The sequence below is a fragment of the Mobula hypostoma genome, chromosome 4, assembly GCF_963921235.1.
Source record: "Mobula hypostoma chromosome 4, sMobHyp1.1, whole genome shotgun sequence".
Taxonomy (NCBI): Eukaryota; Metazoa; Chordata; class Chondrichthyes; order Myliobatiformes; family Myliobatidae; genus Mobula; species Mobula hypostoma.
In genome coordinates, this window is record NC_086100.1 from 54,745,964 (window position 1) to 54,764,386 (window position 18,423).

Genomic DNA, 18,423 nt, shown 5'->3' on the forward strand with positions numbered 1-18,423 from the left:
ATTGGTAAGGATAAGCAGCAACACTCCTGCCAACATTAGCCTCAACACTGGTCCTCCTCAGCCCCTTAACTTTCTCCCTACACACCTTCTCCCTGTGTGGCTAGTTTCTGCTCCAACTTCATCCATAAGTTTACAGATGAGACCACCGTAGCGGGCCAGAATTCAAACTACATCGAGACGGAGTACAGGAAGGAGATAGAGAGATTACTGGTATGGTACCAAAGCAATAAACTCTCCCTCAGTGTCAGCAAGACAAAAGATCTAGTCACTGACTTCAGGAAGGTGATGGTGGGGTTGTGGAATATGTGTAACAATAGTGACAAGGTGGAAATGGCAGAAGATATTTCTAGGTGTAAATATCACACATAGCTTGGTCTGGTCCAACCACGTAGATACATTGGCCAAGAGAGCACATCAGCACCTCTGCTTTCTTCGAAGCCTCTACTTTGGCATGTCCCCATTGACTCTCCCTAATTTTAAATAACTACACCACAGAAGGCATCCTATCCAGATGCATTACAAATTGGTATGGCAACCACTCCGTTTAATACCAAAAGAAATTGTAATGCTTTGTGGACACATCTTAGTCCAACATAAAAATCAACTTTCCCTCGACTGACCTTATGTGCATTTCACTCAGTAAAACAGCCAACATAACCAAAGACACCAACCAATCCAGTCATCTTCTCTTCTCCCCACACACCCCCACCTTCACCTTCCATCAGCCAGAAGATACAAAAGCTTAGAAATACACAACACCAGTCTCAGAGACAGTTTCTACCACAGTCTTTTGAATGAACCTCTTGTACAATACAGATGAACTCTTAATCTCTCAACCTATCTTTTAATGGCATTTGCACTTTATTGGCTACCTGCACTATACTTTCTCTGTAAGTCTAACACAATATTCTGCAGTCTGTTATTGTTTTTCCCTTGCATTACCTCAATGTACTTATGTTTTGAAATCATCTATATGGATGGCATGCAAAATCAAGTTTTTACTATATTTCCGTACATGTGACAATAATAAACCAATTACCAATTATATTTGAACAGAGTTTAGAATAAAGAATAGAATAACTCTTCCAAAAACAATAATGGCCACTGTTATGGTTAAAAAGAATAAATATTAAATAAATATAAACAGATTTAAGTTAGAACAAGTTCTGTTCCTCCTTATCTTTGCAAAGTCCCTCTGGAACTTTTTAAAGGAAATAATCCATCACCATTAGGAATCTCAATGATTATGATGACATAAAGAGAGTTCTTACTAGCGAAATGAAATAGATAATGATCTTAGGGTGTTTGATTATGCTATATAACCAACTTTTATTATTTGCATTTGAGAATCAATAATGATAAATTATTTGCTAAGTTTTATTGAACAAAAACGTTTTTAGGAATATAGTGGTGAATAGTGCTCCCGAGACATTATCAATTCTTATGATTTTAGAAACCAAGTTGTATATCTACTCTACATTTTTTATTTAACAGAAAATAAATGATTAAAGTTGTTTTCTAATTCACATGTAGCACATAGCATAGAAACAGGCCATTAGTTGGTGCTTACTATCATCTACCACCATACCTCTATTTTGTTCTCGCTTTTATATATAGTTTTTCTCTAAAATAAAGAAGATGAATCTCAAGTTTGTATATGGCACAAATACTTTGATAATGAACTGGAACATTGGATGTCCTGTGCACCTGCCTTTATCCCATAATACTGACACCGACTTAACACTCTCTGGATAAAGAACTTCCGTTTGGAATTCCATGTTTCCTGTTTCGTTTCTCATCAGTCAGCTTCTGTATAAATAGAGATGATCTTACTGCTCTGGAGTCATCTAACAGACATCTCCAACAGAAGAGATTTAATTCATCATCTTTTTCTGAACAGTACAACTTGAATTTCTGCAAATATCCTCATCTGGGTGCCTATCACAAAAGGCTGCCAATGCATAACTCAAAAATTATAATATAAAATCCATCAAAAAATAAAACCTGAAAGAATACAGTAGTTACCTTAGAGAGATGGTAAGGTTTCCTATTAAAAAAATCAAGTCTCCTATCTTAAAAAACGGTATTTAGGCTAAAATCGACAAGGCCTAGCCTTCTTCACTGGGTTGTAGGATAAATTGTTTTTTGAAAATAACAGGATGTGCTTGACATAAGTACAGAAGCAAAAGGTGATCGGAAGGGCAAGTAGTATTCAAGATGAATGGGTTTAATTTCAGGGCAAAGTTAGTCTAACTAAACTATATTCAGCTTTGAAGAGCATGTTCCTGGAGAATTGCATTATTTTTGTCTTCTTACACTTAGGTGTACTTGCTATAGAGGCAATGTAAATTTCACTAGACTTGTTCCAAGATGGCAATATCTGACTGCATTTTCAAGAATTTAGAAGAATGGGAAGAGATCTCATCCAAGCTTAATAGGCCATGTGTAGGGAGGGTACAGGTATATTCCCTGACTGTGATATTTAGGACTGAGTTCATGTTTGAAAATAAAGGGGTTGGCTGTTAAAGATCAAGATGAAAAATATATTCTTCACTTGATAAATGTTTAATCTTTGGAATTGAGGAAGCTCAGTTATTCAAACACAAATGACATATTTCTGGAGATTAAAGGAATCAAGGGGTATGATGATGAAGCTGGGAACTGAGCTGAGGTAGAAGATCAGTTGTGACCTTGATGAAGGCAGAGCAGGCTTGAAAGACCAAATTGCCAACTCCTGCCGCATTTTTTTTTAACTTAAAGAATTACACTAGTATTGATGCATGATGAGATGGAGCTGCTAACTTAATTTCTCAATGTGACCTAATAAAAGCATACACAGAAGTGAACTGGGCCTTGGATATAATGCTTTACCATCTGAGTGCACATAACAAGGGTCAGGAAGATACATCTTTGGAAGAATTGAATCATGTAGATGTGAAAGTCATCAAGACAGCACAATAACCTATCAGCAAACTCACAGTCACTCAGATCAGTTTTGTGGAAAAAAGCTAACAAAGGTACAGACTGGGAGAGCTGAAGGCATTGTTGGCCAGTCTGAACGACTGAACAAAATCTGAGAGCCATTGCTCCCAGCAAATTGATCACTGACAGTGAGTTGTGTTGTAGCTTTTGGGATGTTCCAGGAATTATTCTAATAGCATGGACTTCAGTAATTAAATGTGTTGTAAAGGATTTTGTTTTCCTTTCTTGAACAACTGTACCGTAAACAATACTCATCAAGTTATGGGGAGTGATCAGTTTAAGGCCCAATTTAACATCTTTATTTTATTTCCACTGAACAAACAGAATCAATTCACATCACATTCAATGCATTTCAATGGTGGGACACAAAAAGCAGAGTGACACAATATAGACTAACATGTGCTCTCGCTCTCTCTCCTTCAATTAATCCCCCCCCCCACTTCTCACACACACAAAGATGAATTATTATTTTTGGAACAATATTACCTTCTAGTTGGAGTGACGTCTTTCTCCAGATGCTTGACAAGAAGTTTGGCAATTGCTGTGAAGCTGTTACTCATGCAGTAAATGTCTTTACTCTGAGCTCCAAGAATGTTGCCAAATGTGTCAGTGATGGTTTTAATCTCTAGTAGCAGTATATGATGATAACAATGCTCCATATTTGCTAGTTGAGTCACCAGATAAACCAGGCAGCTTCTTGCCTTTTCCTAAGAAAAAAATGACAGGTACGATTTAATCACTGTAACAGTTGGAGAAGCTCACTTACAGCCTTTGTTCATTGGGCCCTTAACATTTATTTTATTTGAGTTTATGTAAAAATTATTTTGTTACAAAATAACTTTTACATAAACTCAAATAAAATAAATGGTAAGGGCCCGATGAATACTTACTGGAGGTGCATAAATTGTTAAAGCAGGGGAATGGAGACCGGTAAGTGCAAACTTCCCAGCCTAGCCTCTGTGGCCCATGTATTGTACTCATCCTGATCTACCCACAGCAAGGTTACTGACAAATGGATTCAACAAACTTACTTAAGGAAGGGAAACAGGAAATCGACCAGGATCAGTTACAGTGCAACAACTGAAATTCAAATGTTAAAAGGAATGTAACATAGAGTTTAGCATGTTTAAAATGATATTAGGGAAACAGACAGCAGTGATGGAGTAAACGGAAGTGTGTTCACAACAGGTTAATATACACCCTTTCATAGCTGCTTCCATGAAACTAAATACAATAAAAAGTGAACTACATGAAAGACCACAAATTGTACTAGCCAACAGTTGAAATTTCAGCACCTTTAGAAAAATAAAATAACTAGTCATTCCACCAACTACCTTTCTGATGGCCAGATGCTGTAATAATTATGATTCCTTGATTAATCTCAGCAAATCAATCTTTATCAAATGACTGCAACAGTGAACAACAAACAATGCACAAAAATCAGTTGCAAACAGCTTAGTACACACAGATCCATCGTTACATCCATGAATGCTGCTGTTACGTCTCAAGGTTATTTTTATGCTTCATCTCAAACACTACTTTCCTAATGGAATTTATTTAATTTGTATTTGACAGATTCAATGTTAAGTGCTTTCACATCTACTTTTGGAATCTGTTCCATACATTGGCTGTGGTCAATGAAATATTTATTTGGATGCTTATGGGGAGTTAGGAAGTGAATAGAAACGTCACCATTTCCAGATGCATGGAATGGGAGGTGTCTTGCTTAATTTAATGGCAAATTAAATTAACATGCATCTTGATTTGTTTCCTGACCATTAGCCTGGTTATGAGGCTAAACCAGAAACCATACAGGATGGTGCTCATTTGCAAATAATTGGTGTGTGGCCTTTGGGGGCCCAGTGCACTGCCGGGAAAGACTCCCACTTCTCCTGATCCATAAGCACCACTTTGACAAGGATCAGTTTCTGGATCTTGGGAAACGTAACTACATGTGTTACAAACAAATAGCTCCCGAAGTATGAAGAATGAAAGCACATTGAAATGTTGAAACTATAGCCCCACCTGGTCCCCATGCTTGACACAATCTCGTCAAACACTGCCTTGTCTGCAACATTCTGAGCCCAGGTTTTATAGAGCTACCTATTTATAAAGCACTCCGTCCCACCCCCATTAACCTCTAACATTCTCACCCTTACCTTGGGGATTTAAAACTACCCTTATTGTTTCCTCGTATTTAGTTTCTTTGTCATTTCTTTTCCTTAGAGAGCAGGCACTCTGTCATGTATGTATTGCATAAAGTGAAATGGCTTATCATCACCAATATTTTAAAGTCCTTTAGCGATCTAAAAACAGCAATTATATTTGTTTTCAGCATTCTCTTTCTCAATAAGGACCATTCACTCTTCAAGGGGATACAGAATGTTGTTGGAAAGCAGCAGGACTTGAACTAGGAATGTGAAGTTCTTGAAGAGGCATGAATTTTTTTTTTTAGCAAACTGACAATGTACAGCTGCTCTCCTTACTAAAGAAATAATAATACTGAACGCAATGGTTAATAGAGTTGTGATCTGAGTTACAACATTTTGGATTATATTCCTAATATTTAGAAAGCCAAGGGGTGAGTTTGGCAAAACTCAGGAGAGGAAAGAGAGAAGCTGCTTCTGCTGGTTAAGCCATCAAGGGCCAGGGAATGTATTTGAAAGTTAGAGTTGCATCCACATGAATAAAGCTAGCAACATTTCTTCATCAACATTCACATAATGCTAGAGGAACTTAGCAGGTCATACAACATTCATGGAAATGAACAAACAGTCAACGTCTTGCGCTGACACCTCCTTCACGACTGGAAAGGAAGTGGGTAGAGGCAAGAATAAAAAAATGGAGGGAGGGTGAGAAGGATAACTTGAAGCTGATGGTCGGTGAAGCCAGGTGGGTGGGAAAGGTAAAGGCTGGTGATGAAGGAATTTGATTGGAGAGGAGAGTGGACCTTAGGAGAGAGGGAAGGAGGAAGGGAATAGAAGAAGAGGGGAGGGTGAAGGAAGAATTCTTCATTCAAAGACTGGGTGAATATTGCATCCTTTCTGCATATGGCTACTGACGATAAGTCAACTGTCAAACTTAATCTGTGATTGATAGATTTTGAGTCAAAAACAATGAAAGCATGAAAGGGCAAATGTGCGTAAATAACCATGGGCAATAGATCAGCCATAACTGAATGGGAGAAGAAACTTTATGGATTAAATTACCTGCTTCTGTTAGTTTGAGGTTTAGATCGACTACTTAAGCTGCTTTTTATCCCCATCTACGTATTTTATTGTTCTACTTGGAACGTTTTTAGCATTCACAGTAGGATCAACTTTCTAATGAAAGGCCAATAGCCGTAAACATTAGCTCCGTTTCTTTCTCCACAGTTCCAACCTGTCCTGCTGTGTATTTCCAGCATTGTCTGTTTTTATTTTAAATTTCCCGATTCAGCAGTACTTTGTCTTTCCTCTGGATCACTCCCTTCCTGTGAAAATCATCATGCCATCAAGGAAACCTATGTTAACCTCTAAGTCATGTAAATAGAGTGGAATCATACTGGAGGAATGTAACCATTAGCCTCTTGTCAAGTTCACAAGTATTCAAATAGAAGACAAAATAAAACTAATTTTTAAAGTTATGTAGCTCAATTATTACTTGAAATATTGCTTTTGAAGAATGTGACTGTCTTTAAAGTTGAGTTAATTTATTTCACTATTAGGGAACTAACTTTAAAAGCCACAATTGGCTAATTACAGATTTCCTCCTAATTTGCTCTGCTACACATTCTGTCTAACTTTTAATTAGACCGTGCTGGGAGGATCAGAAACCTTGCAGGAGGAGTAATGATGCATACATTTAAAATGACATTTTTAACCCGATTTTGAATAAGGTCCAAGGAAAAATTAGAAATACATGGTAAATTTATAGGGCAAAGTATATAAGCAACTGATAAAAATGCTGATAACTTAAAAATGGACTAAATAAATTGTTTCATTTGCTGCTATATTCAAGTAAAATTATATTTGTTTGATTGTTGATGGAATAAGGCCATAACTGATTGATTTCCTGGAGAAAGTTAAACTTTCAAACAAAACAAAAATCAAATATTATTTCTTATTAGTACTGTTACTAAAGACAATCTGGCCAAATAGAAGAGGAGGGGAATTCTCACTGAACTCCTTATGGAAACATAAGGATGGAGATACAGGGAAAGTGAGAATAAGAAAAGTTAAGAAAGACAGCCGAATCAACGGAGCAGAAAGCTCAAGAAGGGATCGTACAGTATGGCCAAGTGAAATAGGAACTGATATGGGAGGTGAGGGGAGTAATGAATTAAAAGTATTGTATATGAATGCACGGAGTATAAGAAATAAAGTGGATGAGCTTGAGGCACAGTTGGAAATTGGTAAGTATGATGTTGTGGGAATAACAGAGACATGGCTTCAAGTGGACAGGGCCTGGGAAATGAATATTCAAGGATTTACGTCCTATCGAAAGGACAGACTGATGGGCAGAGGGGGTGGGGTGGCTCTGTTGGTGAGGAATGATATTCAGTCCCTTGCGAGGGGGGACATAGAATCAGGAGATGTAGAGTCTGTATCGATAGAACTGAGAAATTCTAAGGGTAGAAAGACCTGAATGGGAGTTATCTACAGGCCCCCAAACAGTAGTCTGGATGTAGGGTGTAAGTTGAATCAAGAGTTAAAATTGACATGTCACAAAGATAATCCTACAGTTGTTATGGGGGATTTCAACATGCAGGTAGACTGGAGGAATCAGGTTGGTACTGGACCCCAAGAAAGGAGTTTGTGGAGTCCCTCCGAGATGGATTCTTAGAACAGCTTGTACTGGAGCCTACCAGAGAGAACGCAATTCTAGATTTAGTGTTGTGCAATGAACCGGATTTGATCAGGGACCTCGAGGTAAAGGAGCCATTAGGAGGTAGTGACCATAATATGATAAGTTTTAATCTACAATTTGAGAGGGAGAAGGGAAACTCGTAAGTGTCAGTATTACAGTTGAACAAAGGGAACTATGGTGCTATGAGGGAGGAGCTGGCCAAAGTTCAATGGAACAATACCCTAGCAGGGATGACAGTGGAACAGCAATGGCAAGTGTTTCTGGGAATAATGCGGAAGGTGCAGGATCAGTTCATTCCAAAGAGGAAGAAAGATCCTAAGGGGAGTAAGGGGAGGCCGTGGCTGACAAGGGAAGTAATGGACAGTATAAAAATAAAAGAGAAGAAGTATAACAAAGCAAAGACGAGTGGGAAGCCGGAGGATTTGGAAACTTTTAAAGAGCAACAGAAGGCAATACGCGGAGAAAAAATGAGGTACAAAGGTAAACTAGCCAAGAATAGAAAGGAGGATAGTAAAAGCTTCTTTCGGTATGTGAAAAGGAAAAAAAAATAGTTAAGACCAAAATTGGGCCCTTGAAGACAGAAGCGGGTGAATTTATTATAGGGAACAAGGAAATGGCAGACGAGTTGAACAGGTACTTTAGATCTGTCTTCACTAGGGAAGACACAAACAATCTCCCAGATATAATAGTGGCCAAAGGACCTAAGGTAATGGATAAATTGAAGGAAATTTATATTAGGCAGGAAATGCTATTGGGTCTGAAGGCTGATAAGTCCCCGGGACCTGATGGTCTGCATCCCAGGGTACTTATGGACGTGGCTTTAGAAACTGTGGACGCATTGGTAATCATTTTCCAATGTTCCATAGGTTCAGGATCAGTCCCTGTGGATTGGAGGGTGGCTAATGTTGTCCCTCTCTTCAAGAAGGGAGGAAGAGAGAAAACAGGGAATTATAGACTGGTTAGCCTGACGTCGGTGGTGGGAAAGATGCTGGAGTCAATTATAAAAGATGAAATTACGACACATCTGGATAGCAGTAACAGGATCGGTCCAAGTCAGCATGGATTTACGAAGGGGAAATCGTGCTTGACTAATCTTCTGGAATTTTTTTGAGGATGTAACTATGAAAATGGACAAGGGAGAGCCAGTAGATGTAGTGTACCTGGACTTTCAGAAAGCCTTTGATAAAGTCCCACACAGGAGATTAGCGGGCAAAATTAGGGCACATAGTATTGGGGGCAGAGTACTGACATGGATTGAAAATTGGCTGGCTGACAGAAAACAAAGAGTAGCGATTAACGGGTCCCTTTCAGAATGGCAGGCGGTGACCAGTGGGGTACCATAGGGTTCAGTGTTGGGACCGCAGCTGTTTACAATATATATTAATGATTTAGATGAGGGAATTAAAAGTAACATTAGCAAATTTGCCGATGACACAAAGCTGGGTGGCAGTGTGAAATGTGAGGAGGATGTTATGAGAATACAGGGTGACTTGGACAGATTGGGTGAATGGGCGGATGCATGGCAGATGCAGTTTAATGTAGATAAATGTGAGGTTATCCACTTTGGTGGTAAGAATGGGAAGGCAGATTATTATCTAAATGGAGTCAAGAGAGGAAAAGGGGAAGTACAACGAGATCTAGGTGTTCTTGTACATCAGTCACTGAAAGCAAGCATGCAAGTACAGCAGGCTGTGAAGAAAGCTAATGGCATGCTGGCCTTCATAACAAGGGGAATTGAGTACAAGAGCAAAGAGGTCCTTCTGCAGCTGTACAGGGCCCCGGTGAGACCACACCTGGAGTACTATGTGCAGTTTTGGTCTTCAAATTTGAGGAAGGACATTCTTGCTATTGAGGGAGTGCAGCGTAGGTTCACAAGGTTAATTCCTGGGATGGCAGGACTGTTATTTGTCGAAAGGTTGGAGCGACTAGGCTTGTATACTCTGGAATTTAGAAGGCTGAGAGGGGATCTTATTGAAACATATAAGATTATTAAGGGATTGGACACGCTGGAGGCAGGAAGCACGTTCCCGCTGATGGGCGAGTCCAGAACCAGAGGCCACAGTTTAACAATAAGGGGTAGGCCATTTAGAACGGAGTTGAGGAAAAACTTTTTCACCCAGAGAGTGGTGAATATATGGAATGCTCTGCCCCAGAAGGCTGTGGAGGCCAAGTCTCTGGATGCTTTCAAGAAAGAAATGGATAGAGCTCTTAAAGATAGCGGAATCAAAGGTTATGGGGATAAGGCAGGAACTGGATACTGATTGTGGATGATCAGCCATGATCACAGTGAATGGCGGTGCTGGCTAGAAGGGCCGAATGGCCTACTCCTGCACCTATTGTCTATTGTACTATACAATGGTAGTAAAGGAAGCAGATATAGTTAATTATATTCTGTTACCCCTTCCACCAAAAAGTAAGGACAACAAGTCTACAGAATCACATCCAGGTCACACTCCTCTAACCTGAGCTTGGCGTTATTGTGGCAGCAGAGGAGGCTACGGACAGACATGTCAGAATGGGAGTGGGAAGTTGAATTGAAATACTGTGATGATGAGGCCAGATGCAGGTAGGAGCAAAACCCCATCTTCCATCTGGTTAGCCTCCAACCTACTGGCAGAAGCAACAAAATCTCTAACTTCTGGTAATTTCTCTCCCTTTTTTTTCACTTCCCATTCTGATTACTCTTTCACCCTTTCTCTTCTCATCACCTGTCTGTCACTTCCCTCTGGTTCTCCTCCTCTTTCTCTTTCTTCTGTGCTCTACTGTCCTCTCTTATTAGTTTCCTCCTTTTTCAGCCCTTTACATCTTCCACTATCACCTCCCAGCTTCTTACTTTATCCCACCCCTCAGCTGATCTCACCTATCACCTGCCAGCTTGTACTCCCTCCCCTTCCCCCCACAATCATGTTCTAGCTTCTGCCTCCTTCCTTTCCGGTCCTGATGAAGGGTCTCAGCCCAAAACATTGATTCCCTTCCCCAGATGCTGTCTGACTTGTTGGGTTCCTCCACAATTTTGTGGATTCTCATTCAAAGTTGCTTTCCTGCAGTCCTTTTAAGTTTAGATTAAATTTGTAAAAATCAAGGTCCAGAATATTTGAACACATATTCTTAAAACAACTGAAGCCATTGTCCAGTTTCTGGACCTACAATGCCACAATAAGGCAGAGAAGTGGCAATATGTACCACAAGATAAATAATTTGTCAGGAACTACAGTTTTAAATCAAAGAATACAAAGCAGTTCAAAATATTTCAATAATTAATTTTGAATTGAACTTTAGCAGAATTACTAACACATGTCTATTGTGCATAGTGGATATAATTTAAGCAGCAAGTCAAAAGTGAACCCTTTCTGACTGAGCCAAAATAGAATGGGAACTTTTGGAAGAGCATGGTTCCATGCTTGGCTTTCATATTACAGGAAATTAATTCCATTGCAGCATCAAACATGTTCTCAGCCACCCACTGGACTTCAGTCTAACCATAGATGGTATAAATGTTGACAATGCAGATGCTCCTTTTGCCTTTTAGACATTTCAGAACGATCAAAGATACAAATGGAGATTAGGAAAGCCACGTGACTCATTCAATTCATTCTTCCATAGAAAATGCAATCTGAGCATTACAGTATCAGAATGTCTTTTCAGTGTTTCCAGACCTTTTGTCTCCACTTTCCTACCAACAGACCTACTCCAGGAATTCATCATTTTATAAGGAAGTTTTTTATTACATCACTGCTGTATCTCTCTTTTTACCAGTTTATGACGATAATGCCTCATCTTGAGATGATTTCAAAATAATGGTCTGCATTTTTTTTCTGCGCATTTAGCAATTTAACTATCTCTGCAATGGGCCCTTCTCATTTGCCAACTTCGAAGCTGGAGAACTACAGGGTTGGGTAAAATTAGGAGGTGCAACGTGCCCCACACTAGAATCACAAATTCTAGGCTTTTCCCAGCTAAGCTTGCTGATAACGCCTAATGGTTATAAAGAAGTGTTTGAAAAACTTTGTTACATATGACCACAAAGCCTACTCAACTTTCAATAAAATTTTGGCTGATCAGATCAATGGCCTAAACTACATGTCCCAAATTGATCTCTAAGTTCACCTCAGTCATAAATGAACTCAATGACATCCGTACTTTGTGCTTAAGACAATTCTAAAGTTCTCAACTATTAGGGGCAGCATTATCTCCTCAACTCAGTCTTAAAATACCATCTCTGCATCCTGAGGTGACAACCCTTCATTATATAGTCTCCTACGAGGAGAAACTTCCCCTCAGCATCTACTTTGACAGATCTCCTGAAAACCTTATGATTCAAATAAATCATTCTTCTGGACTCTAGAAAATAGAACCCCACCCAGTATTGTTACTTTTTCCACAGGGGTTGGTGTTGAGACCACTTCTTTTCACATTATATGTCAAAGATTTGGACAACAGAATTGATGAATTTATGGCCAAGTTTGTAGATAATAAGTGGAGGGGCAGGTAGTGCTGAGGAAGCAGGGTGCCTGCTGAAGAACTTAGATTAGGATGGGCAAAAAAGTGGCAGATGGAAAACAGTGTAGGGTAGAGTATGGCCATGCACTTTGTTAGAAGAAATAAAGGTGTAGACTATTTGCTAAATGGAGAAAAAATTCCAAAAACAGAGTTACAAAGGACTTGGGAATCCTTGTGCTGTATTACCTAAAAGCAGTTTTGGGTCCCTTATCTAACAAAAGATGTGCCTGCATTGGAGAGAGTCCAAAGGAGGTTCACGAGAATGATCTGGGAATGAAAGGGTTAATTTGTGAGGGGCAGTTGATGGTGTTGGGCATACACACACTGGAGTTTAGAAGAATGAAGGGGATCTCACTGAAACCTATTGAATATTGAAAGGTCCAGACAGAGTGGATATGGTGAGGATGTTTCCTATCGTAAGTGAGTTTAGGACCAGAGCACACAGGCTCAGAATAGAGGGACGACCATTTCAAATGAAGATGAGGAGGAATTCCTTTAGCCAGAGAGCGGTGAATCTGCTGAACTTGTTGCCACCGGCAGCTATGGAGGCTAAGTCATTGGGTATATTTAAAGCAGAGGTTGATAGGTTCCTGATTAGTCGGGGAGTCAAAGATTACAAGGAGAAGGCAGGAGAATGGGGTTGACAGGGATAATAAATCAGTCATGATGGAATGATGGAGTGGACCCATTGGACTGAATAGCCTAATTCTGTTCCTGTGTCCTATGGTCTTCTGGTGGGGAGGGCTTTACCCATGATGAACTGCGCTGTATTCACTGTTTTGTAGGCATTTCCATTCAAGGGCACTGGTGTTTCCATACCAGGCTACGATGCAACCAGTCAATATACTCTATGTCTTGCATCTATAGAAGTTTGTCAAAGTTTAACATGACATGCTGAATATTCGCAACATCCGAAGAGATAAGAGTGACTTTGCAAAGAACCGTGATTCTTTGTAATGACTGTGTAAGGGTTTTTGCCCTATTGACCCCCTATTGCCTAGGGTAAATAGCCATCGACCCCAGCAAACAGTGCAATCACTTTGGTGCGGATAAGGTGTGAGTCGCCCAATGATCAGCCACAACACAAATATGAAAACAATATACCAAGTGCGGGTAAAGAATTATACCTTATAGCAAATTTTTGGTGATGGGTTAGTATAAATAACTACAAAAAACTAGGTGCCACATAAGTAACTTATCAGTCTTATCCACATAATATTTTAATACGTTGTAGCTCACGCCTCCGATTCCATCCATAATGTCCTTCCGAGACTCCGGCCACCATCCGAACCCCCGAGGTCCGGTGTCCGCCGCCCTGGAACCGCTGTCCGTTCCTCACACATCCATCCTCTCCACTCCCCTCCCGAAAAGCCCGCGCTCCTCAACTCAGCACACACATACAAGATAACAGAACATGGCTTCCATTGGCTAACAAATGAATACAATTTCCATTATCTCCCTGTATAACCCAAACATTGCAGTTACAGAGAACCCCTTGCTCAGCAGTTAACATTATGAGAAGCCATTTTCGTAATAAGCAATCAACAGTTAACAGTCCACCTGGTATACTGAGAGCCCTACAACTGTTACAAGCTGGGTAGATCCTCTAAACTTATAACACCAAGGAACTTAAAGTTGCTGACTCTCTCCACCTCTAATCCCTTGATAAGGACTGGCTCATGCACCTCTGATTTCCTTCTCCTGTAGTCAATAATCAGCTCCTTGATGTTGCTGACATTGAGTGCAGGTTGTATTGTGGCACCATTCAGACAGGTTGTCAATCTCCCTCCTGTATGCTGATTCATCACCACCTTTGATTCAGACACAAGTTGTGTCATCAGCAAACTTCAACATGGCATTGGAGCTGCACTTAGCCTCACAGTCATAAGTATAGAGTGAGCAGAAGGCTCAGCAAACTTCCTTGTGGTGCACCTGTGCTAATGGTGATTGAGGAGGAGATGTTGTTGCTAATCCGAACTGACTGAGGTCTGCAAGTGAGGAAATTGACGTGCCAGTTGCACAAGGAGATATCAAGGCCTAGGTCTTGAGCTTATTGATTAGTTTTGAGGGGATGATAGCGTTGAATACAGAGCCATAGTTAGTGAAGAATGTCCTGATGAAGATAATCATTGAAGAGCATCTTTGTTGTCCAGACGTTCCAGGGTTGAGCAAAGAGTCAACAAAATGGCATCTGTTGTAGATCCAAGTCGCTCCTCAGGCATGAGTTGATATGTTTCATCACCAACCTCTCAAAGCACTTCATCACCATGGATGCAAATGCTATGGGCTAATAGTCATTGAGGTACGTTACCACTTCCTTCTAGGGCACTGGTATAATTACTCTGAGGAGTGGGAGCCGCCTTTCCCTTTCTACATTATCCACACCTTTCATAATTCCAAAACTTGTTATTGTTCCCTTAACAATTTCCTAATTTTTAAGTCGAGCCACCTCTTGGCTTCTAATTTACCCATTTTTCCTGTGCATGGGCTTTCAGATTCTTCTAACAGCTTGCTTTACTTTTCATTTTACATTTTGATTTGTGTGAAAACATCCAGAATCCCATTTAGTAGTTTGTTAGGATTGAGAAAATATACCGTTTTCTTTTCACAAGAATCAAGTTTGTTTAATGTCATTTCTAGTACACAAGTGTAATGGAGAATGAAGTAATTGTTACTCCGGGTTCAAAGCAGCACAAAAAAAACACAATAAGATAAAGAAAACAACAATAAAAATTAAATATAAACACAAAAGATAGTTTATATACATAGATTGATTGTATGTCCACAAAGAGACACTAGGCACAGAACTGTCTGTACATTAGGTGACCCTGACAGAAATGATAAGGTGGTGATCAACCTTAACGCTTGGGGAAAGTAACTGTTTTTGAATCTGGTGGTCCTGACGTGGATACTATGTAGCCTCCTCCCTGACGGGAGTGGGACAAACATTCCATGAGCAAGGTGGGTGGGATCCTTCATGGTGTTGCTGGCCCTTTTTTGTATACATATCCTTGATGGCAGGTACGGTTGGTGCTGGTTCTTCCTGTGCACCGCAGTGCAGTTTCCATACAGTTACCATAGAAGAAGAGGTAACCAGGTAACAAGAACGGCCTACATTCCCCAGTATTTCAGGGATGTGCACTGAAAATCCAGCAGTGCAGTCAGTGGTTAAAAATGCCCACTACTACAGCTTCCTCAGAGTGAGGTTTTCTGCTTTCACCATCCGTTAATTCTTCTTATGCCCCACAATTATCTATCGCTACATTGGAGAGTGGCATTCTGGGAAAGATCCGGGTAGAAAAGGTGTGCTCTGGAGAACATTAGCATGGTCTCGGTGCCTGAAATACCACCTTTTTGTCATTAAACCCAAAGTACGTCAAATAATTTTTTCTGTCAGAAACAGTGCTTGGGTGACATCACTCATTTGGACTTGGGCAGCAAAATTACAAGACATGGCAGAGTCCTGTAATAGCTGCTAAGAAAGATCTCGATGTGAGAAAGCCATTCCTCACATCCCAGAAGGCACAAAGTTCGAAGTAAATTTATTAACCAAGTACAGATATGTCACCATACAGAAAGCTACCCTGAGATTCAATTTCTTGCAGAGATTCACAATAGAGAAAAGAAAAACAATAAAATCAATGGAAAACTACACATAAAGACTGACAAAGAGCCAATGTTCAGCTGACAAACTGTGCCAAATGAAAAACAATAACTAAGTAAACAATAGATAGAACATGAGTTGTACAGTTCTTGAAAGTGAGTCCATAGATTGTGGAATCAGTCCAAGAGTTGAGGTTAGTGATGTTATCCACATTGGTTCAAGATCCCGATGGTTGGCAGGTAGTAACTGTTCCTGAACTTGGTGGGGTAGGACCCAAGGCTCCCATACCTCCATCCCAATGGCAGCAGCAAAAAGAGATCATTGCCTGGATGGTGGGAGTCCTTAATGATGGATGCTGCTTTCTTGTGTCTGCACTCTTTGTTAATGTGCTCAATGGCAGAGAGGGCTTTTCCTGTGATGGACCGGACTGTATTCAACACTTTTTGAAGGATTTTTTCCATTCTTGGACATTGGTGTTTTCATACCAGGCTGTGCTGCAACTAGTTAGAATCCTCTCCACCATGCACCTATAGCAGTTAGTCAAAGTTTTAGATGACATGCCAAATCTACATAAACTTCTAAGAAAGTAGAGGTGTTGTCATGCCTTCTTTGTGATGGTACTTATCTGATATCATAAGGCCAAGACACTTGAAGTTACTGACCCTCTTCACCTCCAATCCCTTAATGAAGATTAACTCATGCATCTTCTTCATGGAAAACTTATAGAAACTTGTTGTATATCAAAGAGGTCCAGGTAGGACACAGTGTCTAGGTCTTATGCCAGGAGAACATTAGATGCACTAAAGTGAACTACATGAAAGTGCACAGTCCTGTTTCGTATCTAACATGACTTCACCAGAAACAATATCTGGTGCAATCTCTTGTGTAATCCCCACCCCCCAAAAAAAATCAGGCATTATGCTATCTACCTTTTACATTTTTTAACATGCCTACCATACAGATTGCAAGAATAATTTGTTCCTCTAATGTCTCAATGGGCTTTAAACTAGATCCAGAGAATATTATAGAATTATCAGAGACTTGTATGTTGCCTAACAAAAAAAATGTTTCCATTAAAATGCCAATTTGAAAATATGCAATTATTTGAATCTAAGTTGATTAAAATAAATTCTTCATAAGATCACTATGCTTTTGAAATTAATTTGTATAGTGGCTTTGGAATCTCAGAATGTTCTAATGCACCAAGTAGTTAATAAAGGATTTTTGAAATCAATCACTGTTTTACTCACACACATAGTTATGAAATAAATATCAGTTAGAGATTTGTTTCAGACTCTGGTTAGGGGATAATTATTCCTTGGAACACAGGGAGAATTCCATTGCTCTGAAACATATAGAAAACTAAACATTGCCAAAGGCAAAAGCAATTAGAGAAAGAATCTTATGAATGTGACCAATGCTGAAACTGACCTAAAGATAATTTGATTGCATTTCTTTGGATTCATTTTGACAAACCAAATGTACAGAATCAAAATTCCAACAATTACTTTTATAACATTATTAACATCACTAAAAAAATGGTTGTTTTACAACTGAAGTATTAATTTATCTTACAGAAACTGAGAAATCTGAATAAAAACAGCCTCTCTAACATCCTCCCCCTCCCCAGCGATAGTGAACAGGGTTAAATATTCACTACATTGAATTTGACAGGAGCCTGTGTTGAGTCTAAACAGCAGTCCACCACCACTCATAAGGTATGATGTTCTTTAGTGTTCGACTGTGGACAACATCTGTTTCTAATCTAATCAGAAAATTGTGAAAGAAGGTGCAATCGTCACCAAGTAATTTTGATCATATTGAAAAATAAAGTTAATAAAATAATATTACTGAGTCTGTGACAAGGAACATCTGACTAGTAATTACTTGTCCAAGATAACACAAGGCACAAGGTGCAGGAACACAATGTAGTAATGAACTTTACTTTTACGATTGACATAGAATAGTTAAGCTTCTGTTCATCTAATTATCATTGCATTTCAAACCTCCAAACAAGAGGTATAAATTTTCTGTTAGGAAGGGCCAGATGCATTATGCATTCTTCCCCCCAACTTGATGCTGACCTCCAGTTCATCTCTGACTATTGCGTTCTAGTGCAAAAGCATGGAAATAACGAAAAGGCAATCTGATTAGTGATTTCATATGAAACCATCAGCCAGAAGTGCATGTAATCCAATCCAACAATATACAAGTGTAAACCCTAAAGACAGAGAATTTAGTCAAGTAATATTTAATATTTACATTAAACCAGTTGGTGTAAAAGATAACACTCAGCAAGAGAATCTTGAATTAAATCAGATGCTCTATATTTTATTGTTCGTTTTTCTCTGAGGTACTTTCTTCAAAGAGTGAGAACTGTTACTGCAGCACTTGACAAGACAGTACTGGTGGACGGCAGTGTTAATTGTCTCCAACTAATTCATGCTTCTGTTGAAAAATATTTTAGTATTGTACTCGATGTTGTGTGT

The 18,423-nt window shown here is 39.5% G+C and overlaps 1 protein-coding gene across 13 annotated transcripts in view; it reads right to left on the reverse strand.

Annotated features, from left to right (window-relative positions):
* The window catches only part of veph1 (ventricular zone expressed PH domain-containing 1), a 247,776-nt gene that overhangs the window by 123,849 nt on the left and 105,504 nt on the right, over positions 1-18,423 (reverse strand). For all 13 annotated transcript variants that reach the window (XM_063045816.1, XM_063045817.1, XM_063045810.1 and 10 more), the window contains one exon: positions 3,469-3,689. In XM_063045816.1, coding sequence (XP_062901886.1) covers positions 3,469-3,689 — 221 coding nt within the window. The remainder of the gene's footprint in view (positions 1-3,468; positions 3,690-18,423) is intronic.